The sequence below is a fragment of the Anolis sagrei genome, chromosome 4, assembly GCF_037176765.1.
Source record: "Anolis sagrei isolate rAnoSag1 chromosome 4, rAnoSag1.mat, whole genome shotgun sequence".
In the NCBI taxonomy this organism is placed as follows: Eukaryota; Metazoa; Chordata; class Lepidosauria; order Squamata; family Dactyloidae; genus Anolis; species Anolis sagrei.
In genome coordinates this window covers 189488634-189511456 of record NC_090024.1, presented here as the reverse complement: position 1 = coordinate 189511456, position 22823 = coordinate 189488634, and the positions used below count along the sequence as shown (strand labels likewise).

Below are 22823 nucleotides of genomic sequence, written 5' to 3'. Positions count from 1 at the left end.
AAAAGGCCGCATTAGATAAAAGATTGGAGGGGGGAAAATGTGTAAAACAATGGATAATTCTGATGGTTTTTACATATTTCTTTTAAATCTTCTATAAAAAGTTTTTAAATGTCAGATAAAAAGTCTCAAAGCGTAGCCTAATCCACTGCTCCTTAAACTATGGGTCCTAACCCCAAATGGGGTCCTGAAAAATTTGGCAACAGTAAAAGTTTTCTGAATGTCACCTAATGGCTGTTTTAGACATTTACATTGTGTTGACTACACAAAAGATGCTTCAGCTGTACTTCATAAAAAGGAAAATCAGCCTGTTTAGCAAGTCCTGCAAACGCCAAGTTGTTATCAGTAAATGTTTGATTTTTATTCCTATTTGATACACCTATATACCCAGGATCACATAAACATTTCTCAGGCCGAAAGGGATTGCAAGTGGAAAGGTTTAAGAAGCTCTGCCCTAATCTATTTGTAACATTAAACTTTGTAAATCAACATTTATGTATATTCCATTTAAATTAATGGGCTTATTATAGTTGAAACGAACAAGTGGATGTAAGCCAGTATTAGATATCTATGTGCCTTTTTGCAATACATTCAGCTCTATTTGAACAGAAGAATCAACAACTGTTTAGATCACAGATAAGGAATGTGTCAGCTGTCTCCAAACCACAATCCTCATCAGCTCTCACTACTGACCTGGGTAAGGCTAATGTGAGTTATAATCTAAAACCATTACACAATTGATTTAGAACCTAGTTCTGCCAGACTACTGGTTTATATATGTGCCACCCTTGGCCTTGAAGTTGCTTCTTTTTGAGGAACATGATAACATTATGTGAAAAGTGTAACCTCTTTAGTTTACACAAGAACATCATGACAACATAATTTATTCACTCAATAGCAAAAGTACTTCTCTCTGGAAGAGCTCTAACCAAAGAGTCTGTGTTTCTAAAAAAATAATAAATGATGTCCTTGTGTCAGAGTCACTGGGGGTTTAAGGGAGATGTTAGAATATGCATTCCCAGATGCTTAAGCAGCTCTTAGTAAATAGTACCAATTTTACTGGTGTTAGTACACCACGGAATCTCAATGAACCCTCGCTATACAGATCAGCTGAGCCATTTCCAGAAACAGCGCAATTGCATTTCCCATTTATGGATGCTATTGTTTTTCTAACCTCCATACAACAGCTTCTCACTTTAACTGCATATTGCAAAACGAAATGAGCTGGATATTCAAAATTTGGATTTTCACGGCATACCGGATGAGCTGGATAACAAAAGCCTGCATTTTCACAGCATAACCAACTGTTTTTGTTAATGCCCCTTATACTGTGAAAAAAAAACTTTAAAACGAAAATGGCATAGCTGCATTTAACCAATTGCTGTGACAATATAGGATGTGACAGACATGCTTTTTGTCAAATGCATCCCAACAAACAATTTAATAAGACTTTTAATCCACAATATTTGGAGCAGTCCCATATACAATAAGAATGCCTTTCCACTGCAAAGAAGGCTATGTTAAGAAACAGTATTAAATTGGTTTATTTTCTAGAAAGGAGATAGATTTTCTAAAACCTTTCAACATTTAAGATAATATAAGAATCTGTTTCATGATTTCACAGCTGGCTTTTCAGTCAATATCATGTTAAAACCATATATAGTCAAGCTACTAAGAAGTTAGTATTTTGTCACACACTCTCTCTCTCTCATTCCAATAAATTAGATTTTTTAAACAGCAACCCTTTCCTTTCACCTTTTGTGTTCATTTAATCATGAAGTAAATTCAATACAACATTAATAAATGATCTCCCTACATTGGAAAAGAAATGGAAACACATATGTAGTGTATTTTTAACCTCAACTACAATTAAAGCATAATGTTTTTCTTAACTCTTCTTCAAACAGTGTATTAAAGTTAAACACCTGACAATTACAACCTTTTTTGTCAGGCAAACAGTCCACAAAGAAGTGATAGGCATTGTTCATATTACATTTCCAGCATGTACAGTGCCTTTACCATTTAATCCCATTCTTAAAACCTCTGCATAATTGTAAGTATAATGTGTATATATCAAGTAAATGTCATCTCCCCCCACCGCTCGCCAAACCCAAATATTTATTTCCACTCTATTGAACTTGAGTGCCTGTTAAAGATCTGGTTACCCTACCTGTGGCTGGACACCAGTGGCAGCACCCGATGATGATTCACCTAAGATTTTTAAAATAAAAATATTTGACATTTATACTACAAAAACCTGTCCTAATCAATTAGGATTAAAGACCACAGTCATGAATGTGTCATTTTCTTATATCCAGCTCAGTACTTTTTCTGAATCTCCAAGTTACATGATTGATATCTTTGGCCCCTCCACAGCAAAGTGGTTCAACTTCTCCTGCATCCCATGGCCAGCAGTTTATTATCTAAAGAAGTGTGGCAAGTTCAATACGGAAGGAAACAAAATAGGATGTGTATAGCTAGTCATCATATGTCAAATGTGAAGTGAATTCTAAGTTTTAAGGACACATATCACAGCATAAACTTGCTATGAGCTACTTTTTTTCATGTGCTTTTGTTTCCGACCTATGATGCCCCTAAGGGAAACCTATCACGGGGTTTTCTTTTCAAGATTTATGGAATTTGGTGGCAAAAGGTACCAAATCCATCTGAACAAATTTTACAGGAACTCAAAAAAAGCATGCTGAGAATATGCAATCAAAATGATGCAATCAAAGTCACCTCAGTTATTCTTTGTTCTTATATTCTTTCGATGTCAAACATCATATTTATCCATGTCACAAAGATATTTCACCCTTTATTATGGAATTATTCAAGAAACACAATTGGATTTGGTACTTTCTGGCATGAATCTACATACATGTAGATACATGTAGAAGACTACACAACCATTATGATCCCCATTACAAGATAATACCTCAATTTTTGCCTTATCATCTTATGTTGACAGTCAGGTTCCATATGATAAGCACCATGAAGATCAATCAAACCTGTCTTTGCCTGAATAGTCAAGTCTTTTAGCCTCACTAATGTTGAACCTTTTTGTGGTTGGTGCGTTTGGAAACAAACTCCACATTTGGTTCTTGTGGGGTTTTTTCGGGCTATAGAGCCATGTTCTAGACCTCACTACCTCTGAGGATGCTTGCCATAGATGCAGGTGAAACGTCAGGAGAAATGCCTCTAGAACATGGCTCTATAGCCCGAAAAAACCCACAAGAACCTAGTGATTCCAGCCATGAAAGCCTTCGACAATACAAACTCCACATTTGTTCAGAAGGAGTTTGCATTACCCAAGATCATTCAGTGGGGTTGTGCAAGGATTTGAACTCTGGTTTCCAGAATCATAGTCCAATGCTCAAATGGCTACAACATGCCATCTTTATAGCACTACAAAATAAGATGCAGAAAACGAAGACTTCCTACGAAGAAAAGGTAGAATTCATGTTTTTAATGCTCAAGTTCCCATAATGAATTAGTGGTATTCCCTAGTATCTCCAAGGCTAGAAAAAGTCTACCTGCAACCTTGGAGATCTGGAGAAGTTAATTAGTGTGTACAGTATTAGAAGAAGATGGGCCAATTATCTAACAAGACAAGAACTAAAGTCCTAAGAGACTTTTTTTTTGCCAAATATGTAATATTTTCCAAAATAGTTCAAGGCTTCTTCACGCTGAAATATGCTTTCCGTACAGGGGAAAAAGCGCAAACATGTTATTTCATGAAATGCAGTACATGGGGAGTATTCATACAACTCATGCAGTCTGAGTTCTTGACTGAACTGGCGTAATTTCTAATATCAAAACTGTATCTCTTGCTAACAATACTTTGGGTAAATCTAAAGTAGGATTCTCTACTTCCCAGGCATTACATAAAACAAAGTTAAGAATGCTGTGATACCTCAAAGATTAATTGGACGGTTTGAATGTACACTTTAATAGTAATGCCTATTTTTAGTTTTGCAATTTCTTTTTTAATTGCCTTTGTTACAGACACAGGGCAAACTGGTTATTTCTTAATGAATTACTGCACTCTGGGTTTTTTGTTTATTTTATATTATTGGTTCTGCTACACAAGGAAGCAATAGGTATTCTAATCAACAGCTAAACACAGAGTCTGTCTTGCAAATCCTGTTTCATCTGGTTGTATTTGACAAGTTAAGAGTTGCTACAAATCCTTGTTGTCATTGTTGGTGCTGTTAGCAGGTATAGGCAAACTTCGGTCCTCCAGGTGTTTGGACTTAATCTCCTATGATTCCTAACAGCCAGTAAGCTAACTGGGATTTCTGGAAGTCCAAAACACCTGGAGGGCCAAAGTTTGCCCATGTCTGCTGGAAGTACGTGCTTTCAAATCATTTCTGGCTTATGGCAATGCTAAGACAAACCTATCACAGAGTATTCTTGGCAACTTGGCAACATTTATTCAGGGGCACTTTGTCTTTGACTTCCTCTGAGGTTGAGAATATGACTTTGTCCAAGGTCCAAGGTCACCTAATAGGTTTTCATGACCAAGCAGAGATTTGAAACGTACCTCTCGAATCATATATCAATACTCAAAGCACTACATCACACTGCCTTTTTACTCTTGTTGAATATTTAGATATTTTCTAAGAAGACTCAATTGTAACATTCAGACAGTCTTGAAAAATATTGTCATAAAGTATTTTAAGTCAAATACTTTCATTTATTTGATGTAAACAGTATACTTAGCAAATAAACTCATAGATATGCATAATGTATTATGAACATTTTTTTCAGAAAACTTTTCAATAGTTCATTTTTCCCCCAAAGCTGATAAAATACTAAGCATACAACAGAACAGACAGATTTGAACTCCCACCTCATGTAGCTAGATAGAAACCTAATTAAAAATATACTTCCAAATCCCATAACTTATCATGTGAAAGTACAACTCAATGAAGCTGCTGAGGTAGGTAACAATCTAACATCATGAAGAAAAGATTCATTCAAGCACACGCTTATATATTTCCTGTTTTCCTCTTACAATTCCTAGCAAGGCCTTGAGGACCTTAAACACAATTGCTTCCATATTTTAAATTAATTGTGGCTTGTTGTGTTGTTCAAATCTATCAAACTATGCTTCAAACCATGTATCGTGAAGCTAGTTCATTCGACCAAGCCTTAGCTAAGATTAGTCACAGTTCACTGTTCAATTTAGCAAATCTAAATAGCAGTCTACATATTCGTGCTGTAAATGCTTACCTTTTGTTTTTTTATCTACTGCAGTATGTTTCTTAGTTTCCGCTGTTAGAAGCAGCTCATAAGGATGCTCCTCTTCTTCATCAGCTGTGCTTCCTCGACTCTTTCTTTTGGTGATCATGCCCTAGCCACACCAAATACAAAGTGTCATGGTGTCAATGGCAGATTTCAGATTAATGTTTCAGAAAAAAATAGTCAAAATATACCCTTCAGTGTCACAAATACAATTTTACAAAATATACCTTCAATGTAACCAACCATTACCATTTCTGCCTTTACTACAGATCTTGCAAGTCTATCAATATAATTTCTCTTCCATTCAGAAAAGCCATGTGCCAATTACTCTACATCCTTCTTTCCCAGGTGTCTGTCTTCATACTACTCCAACTGAAAGATGCCAAATTCCTTTGATAGGTTCAAACTACCAAAGTAGTACAAATGAGATGAAACAAATGAGATGAAAGAAATTGTATGTATCGCGCTTTAGCATGCTAGCTTCAAATAATCAATTGCAACATGCTCAGGAACTTGCAAGTAGATGTATGATCTATACTGGATTGGTTTAGGAAATTCTTGTTATGAAAATGGATTGTGATGAGCTTCTGGCTCAACTTTGTCCTTTCCTCATATGGAGGATCAAATTCTGATTGTTTTATCTGGTTTATCAAAAGTAATTTTATTTTGAAACTAACAGAACTACAATATAGGTAATTTAATTTAGCTTAGAACAATCAGGACTTTATTTTTAAATTTGATATTCATGCGTTTTCATTTATCACAGCCATAACCAGGAGTGAGAAATTACTTTGGTCTATGGACTCGAAACATTTCTCTACCTACTAAACCTGGAGAACGACACTTTCCCTATGTCCCATCACTACCCAGCTGGGGTAATGGGGACAATTTTATTATTTTTTCCCTTTTGAAGCCTGTTTTAGGCCCAAAACAGGTCTCTTTCTTAATCAGGACACAACCACAAACCAAGTCCTCCCTTGGCTTAAAGCATGCTCGAAAGGGCTAAACCTGGCAAATTTATCCCTACCACCCCTAGAGGACAGAAGCAGAGCCTTTTCGGTCCATGCATGCAGTCCATAGGAAAGGTATTTCCCATTACTGCTATAAACAAAGCGTGGTTTCTAACCTGAAAAAACATGGGAAAGTGTAGTTGCTTTTCATAGGTATTAAAGTAGCTGACAGTGCATGGATGACTATTTCTCATAGTGGAAAAACCAGGGCATCCTAATATATGTGAACTTAGCATAGTTTTAGTGTAACCTTTAGAGAGGGTTTAGCGTAACAAAACCTAAAGTTACCCTTTAAAAAAAATTACTTAGAAAGAACATGAGAACTATAACCATCCCAAGAATGATCCCATGAGCCAGCATGAAGTTAGTATACAACATAATTTGCATACTCATCTATATAAATAAAAATGTAATGTTCGTTTGTGATATTCACAGAACTCAAAAACCACTGGGGGAAATGACACCAAATTTGGACACGATACACCTAACAACCCAATTTAGCCTTGGAGATACTAGTCACGGCAGCATGACTCCTTCCACTTCACCTTCCTTCTTGCCTGCTGTGGCAACGGAGGAAAAGGAGAAAGGAAGAAGGGAGGAAAGAAAGAAGGAAGCATGGGAAAGAGGGGAAAGCACAGCCTGGGGGATAGAGAGAGACAGAGAGAGAGAGAGGCAACCTCCTCTCTTCCCTCCTCTTGGCTCTTCGCGTTGCTTTTGCAAAGGTGGGCACTTCCAAGGCTTCCAGCCCCCACCAAACTTCTGAGGCAGGAGAGAGTCTGAAGGGAGACTCACATAGAGGAAGAAGAGGAGGAGGAGGCAGAAGCACAGGCAGCAGTAGCAGCGGATCCCAGGCTCAGAGCCTGTCACAGCCGTTTCTGCTGCAACTTGGTGGGGATGGTGAAGCCAAGCAAAGCAGGGGGGAGCCAGGAGCTGGGGGGGTGGGCAGAGCCCGACCAATGAGGGGGGTCTGCTCCTGTCAGGGAGGGAGGACAGTTTGGAAGGTAGCGTAGGATATCTATAGTCCCACAATTTGTTCACGAAACGAAACACACAATAGCATATCCACACTGTGTGTGTGTGTATAGGTGAAAGCTAAAGGTTTCCCCCTGACATTAAATCCAGTCATGTCCAACTCTGGGACTCTCGTGCTCATCTCCATTTTTTAGCTGAAGAGCCAGCGTTGTCCATAGACAGCTCCAAAGTCATGTGGCCACTGGCATGACTGCATGGAGCGTCCTTACCTTCCTGCCAGAGTGGTACTTATTGCTCTACTCACATTTGCATGTTTTTGAACTGCTATATGAATTGAAAATCTATCTATCTATCTATCTATCTATCTATCTATCTATCTATCTATCTATCTTTTACAACTTGGCAACATACACAACAGTGAGTGCGTATGGCTGTGTGGAGTTGTGAAAATATAGTGGAATTAATGCACATGCAAGATCATCCCCACAATAACCCCTCAAGACATGCACTCCAGCAGAACCACTTATTTCCCGTGTGACTGTGTGTATTTGAGGGGAGAGTTGAGGAAATATAGTAAAATTAACATCCATGTAGGTATTCTCCACAACTTCCTTTCAACATAGACATTACCATATTATCCACACCCATATGTGTATGTGTGTGTGTGTGCATGCACTACATCTCCCCCCAAAGAAAGAAGGAGACAAAGAGCAAGGGAAGGTTGGCCACAGCAACGCATGGTGGGTACATTAGATAAAGGTAAAGGGTAAAGATTTTCCCCTGACTTTAAGTCCAGTCGTGTCCGACTTTGGGGGTTGGTGCTCATCTCAATTTCTAAGCTAAAGAGCCGGCATTGTCTGTAGACACCTCCAAGGTCACGTGGTCGGCATGACTGCATGGAGCGCCATTACCTTCCCACCTATAGACCTACTAACATTTGTATGCTTTTGAACTGCTAGGATGGCAGATACTCATATTAATGCACATCTTTTCTAAAGATATTAAAATATTTTTAAAACATTGAGTCTGCTGCAACCCAAGAGAAGAACACTACACTTACTTTTGAGGATGCACTCTGCTTCTTTTCTGCATGTTCTTCCTCTTCATCAGGGGGAGGCTTAGCAGGAGGAGGTGGGCGTTCTCTCTGGGAAAGAGAAAACCATAAATTAACAGCCTTGTTTCACATTTACTTCAGAATTTCAATCTTTTTGGAAGCAAGAGCAAAAGAATTTACTACACTCATGCTAACAGAGGGTATGTCCTAGAAAAATTGGCATTTGGCTTCCATTCAAATATTTTCTGTATTGTTTTTGTAATGTTTTAACATGTGTTTTGGCTTAATATTATCTGTTACCACGTGATAATGCTGGATTCTCACAATGTTTTTCAAGTCATAGGAATTTATTATAGGAAGATGAACTATTTGACATATACAGCCCCACTACTGGCTATCTTACTACTAAGATTTCTGTCATGGCATTACTGCTGCTCCTTGCACCATCTAATTCACTGGAATAGTCAGTTTCAGACAACTGGCATGAACACACTCAAAGATTGAACATGTTTACGTGTGCATCTAGGAGTAATGCTCTACTGTAGTGTCGGCAGGACTCAGGCTATATATGTATTCCACTTTTAACCCACTCCAGCAAAAGAAAAACAGAATATTCAGTTCTGACACTGAATGAGAAAGAACTACTTAATGCAGTGGTTATGAAGTTTTTCAAAAACACTTCTGCCCTTTGGATTAAAAGCATCAAATTTGGTTTGGACATACAGTAATAAAAACAAATCTAAATATGTTCTGATATGGATCCCTGTTCACATCTACTCCAGCTTAGAGTGAGTTTTCATTTTTATACTTTTCAGCCATAAATGAATACTCTCCATGTGAATGTAACATTTTGATGGTGATTATAGTATCCTCTACCAATTAAATAGCAAATGAAATTGAATGCATATAAAGAAAACAGAAAATGCAAAATGGAACATGTTAATATTCACAATGAAATATGATATTTTATTAACATCTTTATACACACAAACACAGAACTTGCTAGAAAATCTTGTTTAAAAAATGAAACGTACTCTGATTAAATATAATTTATATCTCTCCATGAACTAATATTAACCCCAGACATTAAAAAGCCAAATTGAAATATACAAATCTACTGTGTAGTACATAAAGTCACTACTGTGTCTCATTTTGTACTGATAGTATGCATGAGTTCTTATCACCTTTCCAGGGTTTGGTCAAGAATTATCTATCTGAGTTGACATGAAGATCTTCATGTGCCTTCCTATCCCAGTCTGGAGCACTTTGTAATACTACCAGGATTTTGCACCTTGCTAAAAATTACATTCAGCATAATTGCTCATGTGGCATTTTTAGTCCATACTCATAGTCAAAAAGAACAAAACACATGCCAATCTCCTGCTACACCCACTGGGCTAAATGTTCAAATTTTGTTTTGGACAATGCCCAAAAATTCCAAATTTCATATTTTTTATGTAATGTGCACAATTTTAGGCTGAATTGGTCTTACAAAAGAACCAGTCAACTATAGAGAAAGCATTTTTACATGGCAGAGCAAGATATATAGTTTATTCCCTAGCCTGTGTATAAGGCTCTCAGATGAGGTTTGCTCACTGGTCTAAGCAAGAAGATTCGGATATAGTGTCCCCACTTGTTGACCTAGCTTCACCTTTGTCCTAACTCTGCTTTAGTTTGGCTCTTTCTCAACTTTCTTTTTATCTTCACTTGAAGTATTAAACCAACTAAGGTGAGCCCATCTGACAAGACAACAGTCTGTCCACAAAGAGAAATTATATTTTTTTTCAGCTACCTCACAGCATGATTTCAAACTTCTCAGTCTGCTTGTAATATGGGACAGCCATAGAATAATTGCCTTAAAAACTAATACTGTACATTGAATCTCTTATTGTGAAACGAGACTAGAATCCAGCAGTCCTCTTTTCCATCAGCTTTTGAAGTTGCTTCTTTTCCTCTACTTCAGTGTTATATGTATGCATTAAAAATGTTTTCTATGAAGCTATTCAGCCAGAAATGTTGAAACCAAGGTAGCATGCTTTCAAAGTGCAATGTTATCTCTTCTAAAGAACAGACACAGCAAAAGCAGATTCTTTTAAGCAAGACTGATCTTCTGTTGGAGATCTCACTGAGGCGACTGCGTTATCCTATAAGCCTCAAAGCTCCCCCTGCTGGATTCCGTCTACAAGTTCCAATTGGTTTTGTTGCCAAATTAAAATCACAAACTAACACTCTGGCAGATAAGTCTTGCATTCAAGATCCTTGCAATACAGAAATTGTTCCCTGGTGGAATAAAGGTGAATAAAAACAGAGTTAAATGAAGATCATGCTCTAAACAAGCTTCTTTCCTTGTGAGTGAACATTAGTATTGTGAAGATATTAATTATTGTAGCTAATATCTCAGCCAAGTAAACATGTGCAGAATAATTTTTTAACCAAAATTAAGCTTGCCATCGCATGAAATTATAATGCTTAAGAGCTGTCACACATAGCACATGCAGCAGGGGTGAGTTTCCAGTTGCTCAGTAAGCAAAGCCTCTTGCAATTATTTAATAGTATTTCCAAACTGTATTGCTAGGCTATGAACTTACTGCAATTTTGGAGAGTGCACAGGCCTGGTGATATATCCCAGACTAATTTCCATAAAAAGGGAAAAGACAACACACATCAGGCTACATACAGGCCTCACTCTAACATTGGTCATCTCCGCTTCCCTGTTCACAGAGTCTCTGTCTGAAGATCTTCCACTGGCCAGGCTGTCCAAAGAATGGCAAGACGTTGCATTGTACAAGACTTCATACGGACATTCCTCTGGCTTTCCGTCAAAATCTATTATCAGTTCTGTCACTGCTTTTTCCACATTTCCTAGAGAGAGCAAATGTTTAGAAATAATTAACAGCTGCAAACAATTAGTTTTAAGAATAAATGTTGCTGTGCCAAGCTATGGTCTGAGTTTATTTGCCTCCCAGAAAACACGAGAAAGGATTTCTAATAAATCCTATAGGTTTACTTCAGCTCTCCCTGCGCAGTTGGAGAAGCATCCTAAGATTAGTGACTTATAAGGAATATTACAAATGTAAAAATGTTAGACTTATATTGACTCAATGTAAGAGCCCAACAGAAGATGCTGGTACTCACTTACATGAATGTACACGATTCACAAGTCCAAAACACCTAAAGCAAGACAGGCTGATTATTACTTATCTGAAATGCTTGAAAGCAAAAAATATTTCAGCTTTAATTGATTTATTTTGGAGTATCTGTATTTGCATAATGAAATTATATAGGAGAAGTCGAAATACGAAATTCATTTATGTTTCATGTACACCTTATATACTTTGTCTGAAGGAAATTTCACACAATATTTCAAATAACTGTGTACATGAAACAAATTTTGCCTACACCAAATCAACCAAAAGCAAGTGGATCATTATTTCAGTCAACCATATAGATGGGTTGCTGTGAGTTTTCCGGGCTGAATGGCCATGTTCCAGAAGCATTCTTTCCTGACGTTTCACCTGAATCTATGGCAGGCAACTTCAGAGGTTGTGAAGTCACAACACATTGAACTATATAGATGATTTTCGATTTTAGAATGCCGGATAAGCAATACTGAACCTCTATCTGCTCCTGTATCCTGTTCACATCCTGAAGATGGAAATATCCATTTTATTTTGTTTTCTTTCTTCCTATCATCTATTTAGCAATGAAGACATACTGTTATTGAACGTCAACATAAAATAAAATGTATTTTCTCAATGTGAGCCTTCAATTCATTTCTGATTTATAGAGACCATATGTTGGCAAGATTTGTTTTTGCCCTTCTCCAAGACTGAGTGAGTGCAACTTGTCTAAAATCACCCACTAGATTTCATGGCTGAGCGGGGATTGCAGCTGTAGTCTTCTGAGTCATTGTCCAATGCTCAAACCATTATCCCATGCTGGCTCCAAAATATATACTTGGATTAATAGATACTGCCATCCACATTTGCAAAGTATTAAAGTAATATTTTTAGTCTAAAATACTAGGAGCATTTTGTTTGTCTGCAAACTACCACAAGGTCAATAATACTGTAACTCTTATTACCTTGACCCACCTGCAATGTGTTCTTGCATTACTTAACAAAATTTAGCCCTTTCTTTTCCAAGAAATGTTTACCTTGGGATAACTGAACTAAGGTTTCATTAGAAGTAGATGATGCTGATGTGCTCTTCTCTTCCACTGTATTTGCCTTCTTCCCCATTGTGCTCTCTGAACAAATAAAAAGACTGTATAGCAGTGGTTGCAACCAAAAATGTGTAGAAGCAAAACAAACAGTATTTCAATACAGATCTTACAAAGTGCAAAAGGAGCTATTTAATTTGTTCAATTAAGCTCTGATTAGTGAACCCTTAGATCCAAGAAATTCTGGATTGTAACCAACTAGTGTAATTCCAAGAAACTATGGATTGCAAACAATTATTGCAATTCCACAAGTAGAGAGAACTTCTATTCATAGAAGCTATCCCCAGCAGCTCGTCAACAATCACCCTTTCCCAGTTCAGCCTTCTGTATAATAGCTGATTTAATCTATGTAACTAGTGAACGTCTATATAGCATCTGTACAGGAGATCAGAGGAAAATAAGTGAGGGGAGCCCCAGTTCTGCAAATTCTCTTCACTAGGCCAGCATTGGATGAAACATATTAGACAGACTATTACAACTAGTTGACACAAGACAACACTAAGCTTTTAGAATATCCAAGTGGAAATGCTTCGAACATTCTTCTTCCCTCACTAATGACATTAGCTAATATTGGCCACTCAAACAATACTATTTCAACAGGAAAAAAGAGGGACCATTTCCTGTGGTGAGACCTCAGTTTGGGAATGCAAACCCCATGGATATACATCTCTTCTCTACAACTCAGTCATTTAGGAAAGCATTAAACACCATTTTAGGGATGCTTTTTCAGAACTTCAAATATTTCAAAAAAGTTGCCTAAATCAGAACTTTTCCTTTGCTGTTGTGTAAATAAATTTCCTTATATCTTATTATTTTTATAAGGTACATAAATAATAATAATAAACTTCTTTGTATCCCACCCCCTCTCACAAAAGGGACTTGGGGCAGCTTACAACATTACATATAAGATCCCATAAACAGAGATATATTATACCATACTGAACTGAAAGTAAGTTATAAAATTAAGGAGATTAAGAATCAAGGTAAGAATCTTTATACACCTAACATACTAACAGTTTATACTTTTAAGTGTCATGCTATATATTCATCTTCATGCCACAGCTCTTAAGCAACCCAACACATTGGAGAATGAACGCACTGAAAAAGAACCATATATATTGTATTTGTGTGTGCATGCACACACAAATATGTGAAGTAGCTTAGTTTCTATTCAAAATTAACATGGATTTTTACAGCTACAGATATTTAAGATGCCATCCCTTTGTATTTCATATTGTTTACCTTCAATGAGAGCTGCTATTTGTTGGCTTTTCTGTGATGGGAGCTCTCTCACAATTTCCAAAGCAGTCAGGCCCCTGTTATCTTTTATATTCACATCAATGCCTTAGATAAAACAGAATGAGTTATTGATATATTGATACAGAAATTTGGCTTTATCCAAAATCTATCACTAAAAAGTCAAACTTCTGAAGAAAACGTAACATGATAAAAAAGACATTGTGAATCCTTGTATACCTTAATTGTAGCTGAATTTGGAAGCAAAGGTAGCACTAAACTGTGGCGAAAACAAACTACTATTAATAGAGGGGAGAAGATTTTTATGATTCTGCAGCATCTAGACTTTTATCTGTTGAGATTTGGTACCCTATGATTATGACTGACTAGGAAAGGAAAAGAAATGTCTTCTGTCACCTTAAAGCTAAACAGCATCACTGTGGAATAACCTTAAAGTATGATAACACTTTTGTTCTTTCTTCATTTAATTTTTGGGTCTGCTCAAAACACTGTCTTAATTATTCTTCACATGACCAATATTCAGACAAGCATATGCAAAATGCATGTTCTGCGGGCCAGTTCAAAATTATAGCCCTCCCTTTCCTCAGATAAGTATCAAAGTTGAAACTTCTTTTAGAAATGCAAGATCTTTTTGTTTGAATGTTTTTATATTGTTTAGGTTTCAACATGCATATTGTTCTATTAAATTATGTTTAGCTTTTATTAACATGGTCACATTTGTTATACTAAAAACACCTCAATTTCAATTTATAGTGCCTAAAATTAAATAAAAATAAAATTCTATTAAATTCTGTTTAATTTTATTAAAATTGTTATATTTCTTGCACTATCATCAAGCAGGGCATGTAGTGCAGGTTAAAAAAAAACACTGATAAGAGCCAGAAGAAATCCTCAAAACATTGCTTATTTCAACATTTTAGATATAGATACTGAATCAGTATTTATGTTGAACGTTCTTGAAAGGAACTATGCTTAGGCAATTGAAAATTAGCAACAGAGAAAGATATGCCTAGAATATTCAAAACGCTTCTCACCTGCAGCTAACAATATCTGGACCACATCTGTTTTGCCAAACAAAGCTGCTTCGTGCAAAGCACTGCCTTTTTCTGTCTGTAAATCAAACATAGAATAAGGCCAATTTGAAAATTCATGTAACATATTTTTGCACATTCACGCAGACTCATGTTACAAAGAGAGGCTACCTGCTACTTCATCCATAAACTGCAAAATTCTCCAAGCTTTCTTTAAAACCAGAAACAAGAATCTCGTATTTTAAGATAGGGAGTGATTATTTTGAATGATATTAACAAGAATAAACTAGACTTCTAATCTAAACAAGGTCCGTGTGTATTTCTCCTAATGACAGGACTAATAGAAAATTTAGTTGAGTTGAAAATATATAACATGTTTGCATATTTGCTGCAGGAGCATACATGTGAAAGATCATATACCAGTCTATTTAGTGAAATGTGTATGTGGATTTGCAAAGAGACAGTAGACATTGTGCAAGTGGCTTGAGAAAATATTTTTAATCCAAACTCTGGTGATGACACTTGGACCAGTATCATGAAAATTGGGGTTTGGTGTCAATCACTACAGCCTCTTGGGCTTCTTGTTTTTCCTTGCTGTTCCTGCCTCCTCACGTTGTTGTTGTTGTTGTTGTTGTTGTTATTTGTATTTGTATTATGCTTTATCTCTCTTAAATGAGTGGCTAACACGAAAACAATATAATTTATACAATTTAAAATCTAAAAAATATATAGACATTAACATAATATTAAATATTGGAAGTATTAAAACTAACAGTTAAGACCCTTACAAACCTATTTCATGAACTTAACACATTCCACCGCACCCCTCTGGCTCAGTCTTTAATTCATTGTGCACAACGGGAGAAAGCTGGCAAAACAACTTGTCCAAGAGTTTCTCAAAACCTGGAACTAACACTCAACACAGCTATCAAACTAGTTATCAACCTTTGGGACAGTTCTACTGTGCCATAAAACTTAGCATCTGGTCCAATATCTGTTACCTAAAAAATAATAATATTGCATTAAAATACATAGAATATCTTTTACAAAATACCTGATAATTATTATCCATGCCTGCATCAAGAAGAACATGAACTACAGCTTTATGACCATTTCTAGCTGCCAGATGTAAGGGTGTATGTTTCTTAGTATTGCAGCTTAATAGATTGGGATGGGCATTCAGCAGCATCTTCACCACTTCCAATCTGCCGTAGAGTGCAGCCAAATCAAGAGGGGTCTCAAACTTGTTATTGCGCATTGTAGGGTCAGTCAACTCCTCCAGGAGAACTTTCACCACCTCTGTATGTCCATACTGAGCTGCACAGTGCAGTGCCGTCTCATTGTCGTTATTCTGAGATTACACAAGTACAAAAGCCATTAAAAGCCCATCTGAATGACAGTTACTGCTTCTTGAAAATATACATAAATATTGCATATAACAATTACAAATACATAAAATTAAACTGTAAAAATCCCTTCCTTCTGTTTATGCACTACTACATGATAAAATTACCTTCCAAGTGCATTGCATCACTGTATTCTAATCATTTTTACACTCTTAAATACACTCTAGTTTGATTGTAGACCAAATATTCGACATTTCTTTTCCAGAGCATTATGAATGTTTCAACTGGTCTTCACTGGTAAACATAGCTTGACCTAATATCTGCTCCATGAATACTGCTGTTGAAAGCATGTCGTCTTAATTTTGTATATTCATTTAATGTCTTCAATCCCCAATAGTAACACAATGGATTTATTTCCCTTGTTTTGTTTTTAAAGCAACATAGATCTCGCTCATTCTTAATTATGCATTTTTAAATGCTGCTGTGAAACTAGTTCCAAAGAACTGTGAAACTAGTTCCATAATAAATTTAAAAAAACACATTACATGTCTCAAACAGCAGCTTCCTCCCCACACTCTAGTTTTTAAAACTCAGGGAATTCAGATACACTTCATAATACAGTAGTATGAAGTTAGCACCCAGAACTTTTAAAATTCAATAGGCTCAATCATGACCCTGGACATGAACCTAAGCAATCTTTCAAATCCTACTTATATAACTTTGCAAACCTTACTGAAAATATGGAAGTACCTACATATATCAATAATGCAAATAGTAACCTGTTGTGAGTAACAGCTTGTATTTACAGAAATATTGGGTTGTTGTAGGTTTTTTCGGGCTATATGGTCATGTTCTAGAGGCATTCTCTCCTGACGTTTCACCTGCATCTGTGGCAAGCATCCTCAGAGGTAGTGAGGTCATCCTCACTACCTCTGAGGATGCTTGCCACAGATGCAGGCGAAACGTCAGGAGAGAATGCCTCTAGAACATGGCCATATAGCCTGAAAAAACCTACAACAACCCAGTGATTCCGGCCATGAAAGCCTTCAACAATATACAGAAATATTAATTTCAGCAAAAAAATATAATACCAAAACTTTCAAGGTTATAGAATTTGGGGGGGGAGTCTGTTTTTTTTTAAAAAAAAAAAAACAGAGGACAAGCTGTAAAAACGGTATTAGCTATATGAAAATATGACAAAAAAATGAGACAAAAGTTGGACTTATATTCATGGATGCATTTTTAAAAGCAGGTACAAAGGATATTAATGTAAACAGCAACACATATGCACAAACATTTAAAAACTGGAGAAAACAATACTGTTTGGTGATGACAAAGCAACAGTCCAAGCCAAGCAGATGCTAGGGAGAAAGAGATTTATAGCAAAGGTGAACCTAGATGAGGTAATGCAACATTAAGAGCATGCACAGAAACTCACAAAGAATAAAAGAAAAGAGCATATTGTTCAGGACTGGTAGAATTCAGTAAGTAAGTGGAAGGTACGAAGAATTGTGAAACCTTTTGTCAGAACATTATACAATAATTTATCATGAAATACAGCAGTCATCACCAAGGACAGAAGTCAAGAGTGGAGGCTTTGTCCTATATTTTGTAGCCTACAGCATCAATTCTGCCCAGACCCAGTTATATTTTGCTGACATGAAGACAGACTAAATGAGGAGAGGAATATGAAGACAAGGGGAATAGATGCAGCCATTATTAAATTGTACTAACAGAGCAAATTGTAATTGGTCTTAGCTAATTAACATGTCTATATTTAAATTTATAAGCTATTAAATTTTAAATTTGTGTGCAAGAGCTAAATAATACTGAAAATTATACTGTTTTTTAATCCTGTGCAGCACCTAAATGTGAAGGAATTTTGTATGTCATAAATATGGTTATCACTTGCTGAGACGCCACAGATGGGTTTTGTCTAATTCTCTCACACATTATAATTTAAATGGCTTCAAAATCAAAAGGGCTTTACAATTCAGTCTAAAATACATCAGTTAATACTTCATCTGATTAATATGAAAATATTGTTAAAAACTAGGTACCGTCACATACTCCCAACAGCTGTAGTATACAAGAAAGCACATATACATCTTACAAGACAAAACAACAAATGGTGCCCATGTGATTTCCCAGTGGCCTAGCAAAGCAAACAACTAAACTCCTTATGCCATCATTTTACTTGCAATTATTTTAACAACAAGGATCATATAACAGAATATTGTAATTATTTTCTCAACTAATAGTGATCCAGAAGTTGTATCATATATATGCAGTAAGCATATATATAGCTATATATAATGTAGCTATAAGTTTGTAAACACCTGTTGTTAGATCTTAATCTAAATCCATAATTTGATAGAGAATAACAGATAAGATGACTAAACAAATGACACACAAACATGATGTCAGCCTTTTTAAATCCACAGGTAACCCAACAGTCAATATCTAGGTATGAAAATGTATAAGTATGTGAATTAGTATTTACCAAAATTAGTATTAAATTAGTATTTAGCAAAACTCCTTTGAGCAACAATGAATACAAGTTTAGCACTTTCTGAGAAGGCTGGTCCTGTATTTCATTTACAAGTCTTGCTATATCAGGCTTAATAGCTAAAACTTGTATTCTGCTTGCATTTTATACAGTTTCTACACTTATTTTTAAGATAAACAAGAGTCGGGAATGATTTTTCACCTAAGTACATTGTTATGAATGGCACAAATGCTTTCATGGTTCTTTGATAGCTCTAGAAAACCTTCTTGCAAGTGAGCCTAGTAAATTGGAATGGAGAGTTTCTTGAATTGTCATTTCAGAACACTATCCATGGATATTACTATAAGCTTGCCTTACATTGCCACTGTGAGCCTCTAGTTAGTATAAGTTAACTGAAAATGGGCTGCTAGTTCAGTTTTTGCCTGGATCAGGAACAGGAAAATATTCACATAAACTATGTTGCAAATCTTTCAAATGTTGTATAATAATGTGTCCTCTTCAGACAGTTCTTTGTCAATGGAACTAATAAAATGTGTGATATTTGCAAATATCTTATAGTTTTGGTTTGATAGGTAGTCATGCCACAATTCCAACTTTTTTATCACTGCTTCTATCTTGTCTTCAACCTTAGAAACTGTAACCTTTTCTCCTTGATTTATATTTAAATGAGTAAAGATATCTGACAAAATGATGCTAATTTTATTAATCAGGAAAACTCTCACAAACAATTGTGTTAAGCTAAAATTGATGCTCCATGAGAAATAATCTGATCTCACCTCTTGAGACAAAACTTTATCTTGTGATAGCAAAACCGGTGTAGCAAAAGTTGATGGTGTTCACTGTCCACATATTTACAAAGCTGCTCAAAATTTCTTTAATAACTTTGAAAGATTGATTTTAAAAATTCCGCTTTAATTTTTCTGGTACTTCCTTTGCAACTAGAGCATTCCTATATATGCAGGAATAGTACCCAGTCACCAACAATATGATTTCAATAATCCGTGCTACAAGTCCAGTACGCTTTCTGTATACTGCTTGTGCCACTTCTATGTGACTTCCAATCTATCCCAATATAATGAGATGTTATAAACTCATTTAAGTTGTTAAATGTTTCTTCAACTGTAGTGCATACCAATGAGATGAAGAGTAAGTCTTCAAAAATATTCATCTTATGCTCACATAAGGTTGCTTTGTATGTTATGTCGGTGCTTTCATTCAGTTGCAGAACAAAATAGATGGACATACAAATTATTTCTAATAACTGTTCCTTGATACTGGCTTAGATGACATCAGTTCACTTCTTTTGATAAAGATATCACTTGTAAAAGAATTGTATTTGAGATCAAGGTATGATCATCTGTCTATCTGTCTGTCTGTCTGTCTTAACTGTAAACACTCATAACATTTCTTCGAGCCTTTCCAGATGAATTTTGAGGACATTGTGCCCCAGGAGTCTACAGACCAGAGGTTAAGAACTGCTGGATTAGACCATTTTAAAACACAGTATTGAGTAGATCTGTTAGTATGTTCCAGAGCACTGTTGTATTGTATGTGTTCGTTTTAGTTTCTATTCTAGAATCCAGTGATATAGTGTAGAATATATGTCTGTGTGCAGGCATGTAGCCAGGGGGGGGGCTCGGGGGGCTTCAGCCCCCCCCCCGAAATTCTCATGGTGATTCGCGAAAAGGCCTTACTGGTGCATTATTTAAACTGTTATGTTTATTAATATCATGATTTGATCACCATTCTCAATATATCCCATATGTATGGGGGTATTGGGGTAATGATACAAAAGGTTTGCTAGGCTAGACCCTCTTTCACTCAGACTCAGCCCCCCCCCCCGAAACTCAGCCCCCCCCGAAACCCCCCCTGAAAATTTTTTAGCCCCCCCCGAAACGAAATCCTGGCTACGGGCCTGTCTGTGTGAATGGTGGCAACTCATTCAGGTCCTGAGACAGCAAGGCAGGCTTGACTGAACTCATTGCTGCCATCATGCTTGATGTTTAGAATGAGCTTCTTCTGTTTTCACTCAGTATTTGCTTTTTGCCAAAGGTAATCTTTGTAAATGAGCCCAAGAAGTTACATATTTGACCTGTTTGCCCAGAGATCATTGTTTCAGAATTCTGGGAGATTATCTTTATGGTTTTTTGCAAATGTGGATATAGAGCAATGTTATTTTTAAAGAACAGTGGTTTCCTCCTGGCTGTCTTCACATCAATATTTTTCTTCAGTCTCTTCCTAATAACTGAGTCATGAGCACTCACATTAGCTCATTCACATTAAGATGCCCTTAAAGAGAAGCTGCAGCTAGTCTAAAATGTTTCAAAACAGTTGTTGAAGTAGAGTGTGTTGAGCAAGCTACAACTGGTAGTAGGAGGGGAAAGAGGGCTGCTCAGATGCTGGATCAAGAGCAGCAAAGGAAGCGAATTAGGGAGATATTCATGACACCTACAGATTCTGAATCATTTGAAGGTTTCTCAGATTCTGAAATGGATTAGGAGGGAGATAGGGGCAGAGGCTTGAAACGGGCTACTCGGGAGCAAGAGTCAGATGAAGAGAGAGAAAGGAAGCGGATCCGTGAAATACTTAATGCTCCAACTAAGGAGGAAGACTTCATGGAGTTCACGGGGAGTGATGGGACTGGGAGTGATGACGGGGAGGGGGATGGGTTAGATTGGACCCGTGTACAAGAGATCAGGGACATATGTACCCAACCCACATCAAGTGAGGAGTTTGAAGAGTTTTCAGGAGACTGGCAACCTGGAAATACATGGGGGTGATCTAAGTCTTGATAGATGCTGGAAAAGTTGGAGGGACGGGCGGTGGCGAGCAGCTGTGGAAGCAAAGGCACCTGAGAGTGATGAAGACAGGGTGGAGTCCAGATCCACCTCTGGTGAGGAGTTATAGGATAAAAGTAAGGTATCAAACTATTGGAACTTTGCAGTAGGCAAAGTGTTGTATTGGACTTGGGACTTTGTTGCTGCCATTACTCTTGCCTTGGGTCCTGGGACTGCAGATCTCTGTGTTTCCGTGCTTCTACCGTCTGGAATCATGTAAGTGCTAACTGCTATCTTCCTGCTGACTTCGGATTGTTTTTGGGATGACAACTTCGCGCTTTGGACTGCTACAGCTTCTTCTGGACGTGCCTTGACCTTGGACTGTTTCTAGACTACGTTTTTGCTTGCTCCTAACTTATTTATTGATGTTTATTGGACTCTGTGTTTTTGAAGCAGTTTGCTGATACTTTTTGTTATCCCAGATTATATTCCAGTATAATCCAGATTATATTCCAAGTTGTGTTTTTCACTTGGCCTTTTGCTACAGACTTTCAGTTTTTGCTAGTAACACTGAGTTAAGTGTTTCTAAGCTATTTTTGTTACTTTAATAAACTTTGTTGGACCTTTACCCTTGTGTTTGGTTCTGTTAAAGCTTCTGGTTCACAACAAAAGTTGCTAATCAGAATTCCACAAAGAAATCACAAACAGCCTCTTAAAAGACTTGAAACACCTGTCTACATATATATGCTTCCAGTCTGAATGCAAGGTCCTGGCGATGTCTGTAAAAGTTCAAAATGTTTCAGAGCATTTAAAAAATGAATGAATGCTCTATATACAACTGACTAGGGGCTGAGGTCTGCTGAATGGTCTTTCTCCAACCTGTGGAAACCACATGCTCTGAGATGATCGTGGTATAAACAATTTATCATTCTTTTACTGAGGAAGGGTGTGTGCATGCGAAACTCTCCTTTACAATGGTTCCAATTCTTCCCTTTAACTGAGCTAATGTAATCAAGGTTTGAATGTAAACTTTACTTATACACCTCACACGATTCTTAAATACTCTGTGGTTGCCTAATTTATGCCTCATTTTATTTCACAAGACACCAAATATTTGAATGTAAACTTTCCTAAATACTTAGAAAAGCACAGGTTTGATTTATGAAAACTATCATGGTAAAACAATTGAAGTTCTGTAATTATTACGTTTTCTTATTGCTGTAATTACACCAAGAATGAAGCTGTACAGCTTCTATGTGACTAGAAAAACCTTTAAAGTTCCTTAGTATCAAACAAAATAACATCTTCAGATATCCAGAACTTCATGTGTCTGATATTTTTCCATTTATATTGGGTTTTTTTAAAAACAAACACAGCAGTCAGGATAGACTTTTTCAAGCA

At 36.7% G+C, this 22823-nt stretch overlaps 1 protein-coding gene across 9 annotated transcripts in view; it reads right to left on the bottom strand.

Moving 5' to 3' along the window:
• The window catches only part of ANKS1A (ankyrin repeat and sterile alpha motif domain containing 1A), a 158378-nt gene that overhangs the window by 87222 nt on the left and 48333 nt on the right, over positions 1-22823 (bottom strand). For 8 of the 9 annotated variants that reach the window (XM_067467989.1, XM_067467991.1, XM_067467993.1 and 5 more), the window contains 8 exons: positions 15845-16141; positions 14794-14869; positions 13745-13846; positions 12437-12529; positions 10958-11142; positions 8287-8370; positions 5233-5353; positions 2168-2208 (listed from right to left, as the gene is read on the bottom strand). In XM_067467989.1, the coding sequence (XP_067324090.1) occupies positions 2168-2208; positions 5233-5353; positions 8287-8370; positions 10958-11142; positions 12437-12529; positions 13745-13846; positions 14794-14869; positions 15845-16141 (999 nt within the window). The remainder of the gene's footprint in view (positions 1-2167; positions 2209-5232; positions 5354-8286; positions 8371-10957; positions 11143-12436; positions 12530-13744; positions 13847-14793; positions 14870-15844; positions 16142-22823) is intronic. The other variant, XM_067467990.1, reaches the window with a different exon arrangement.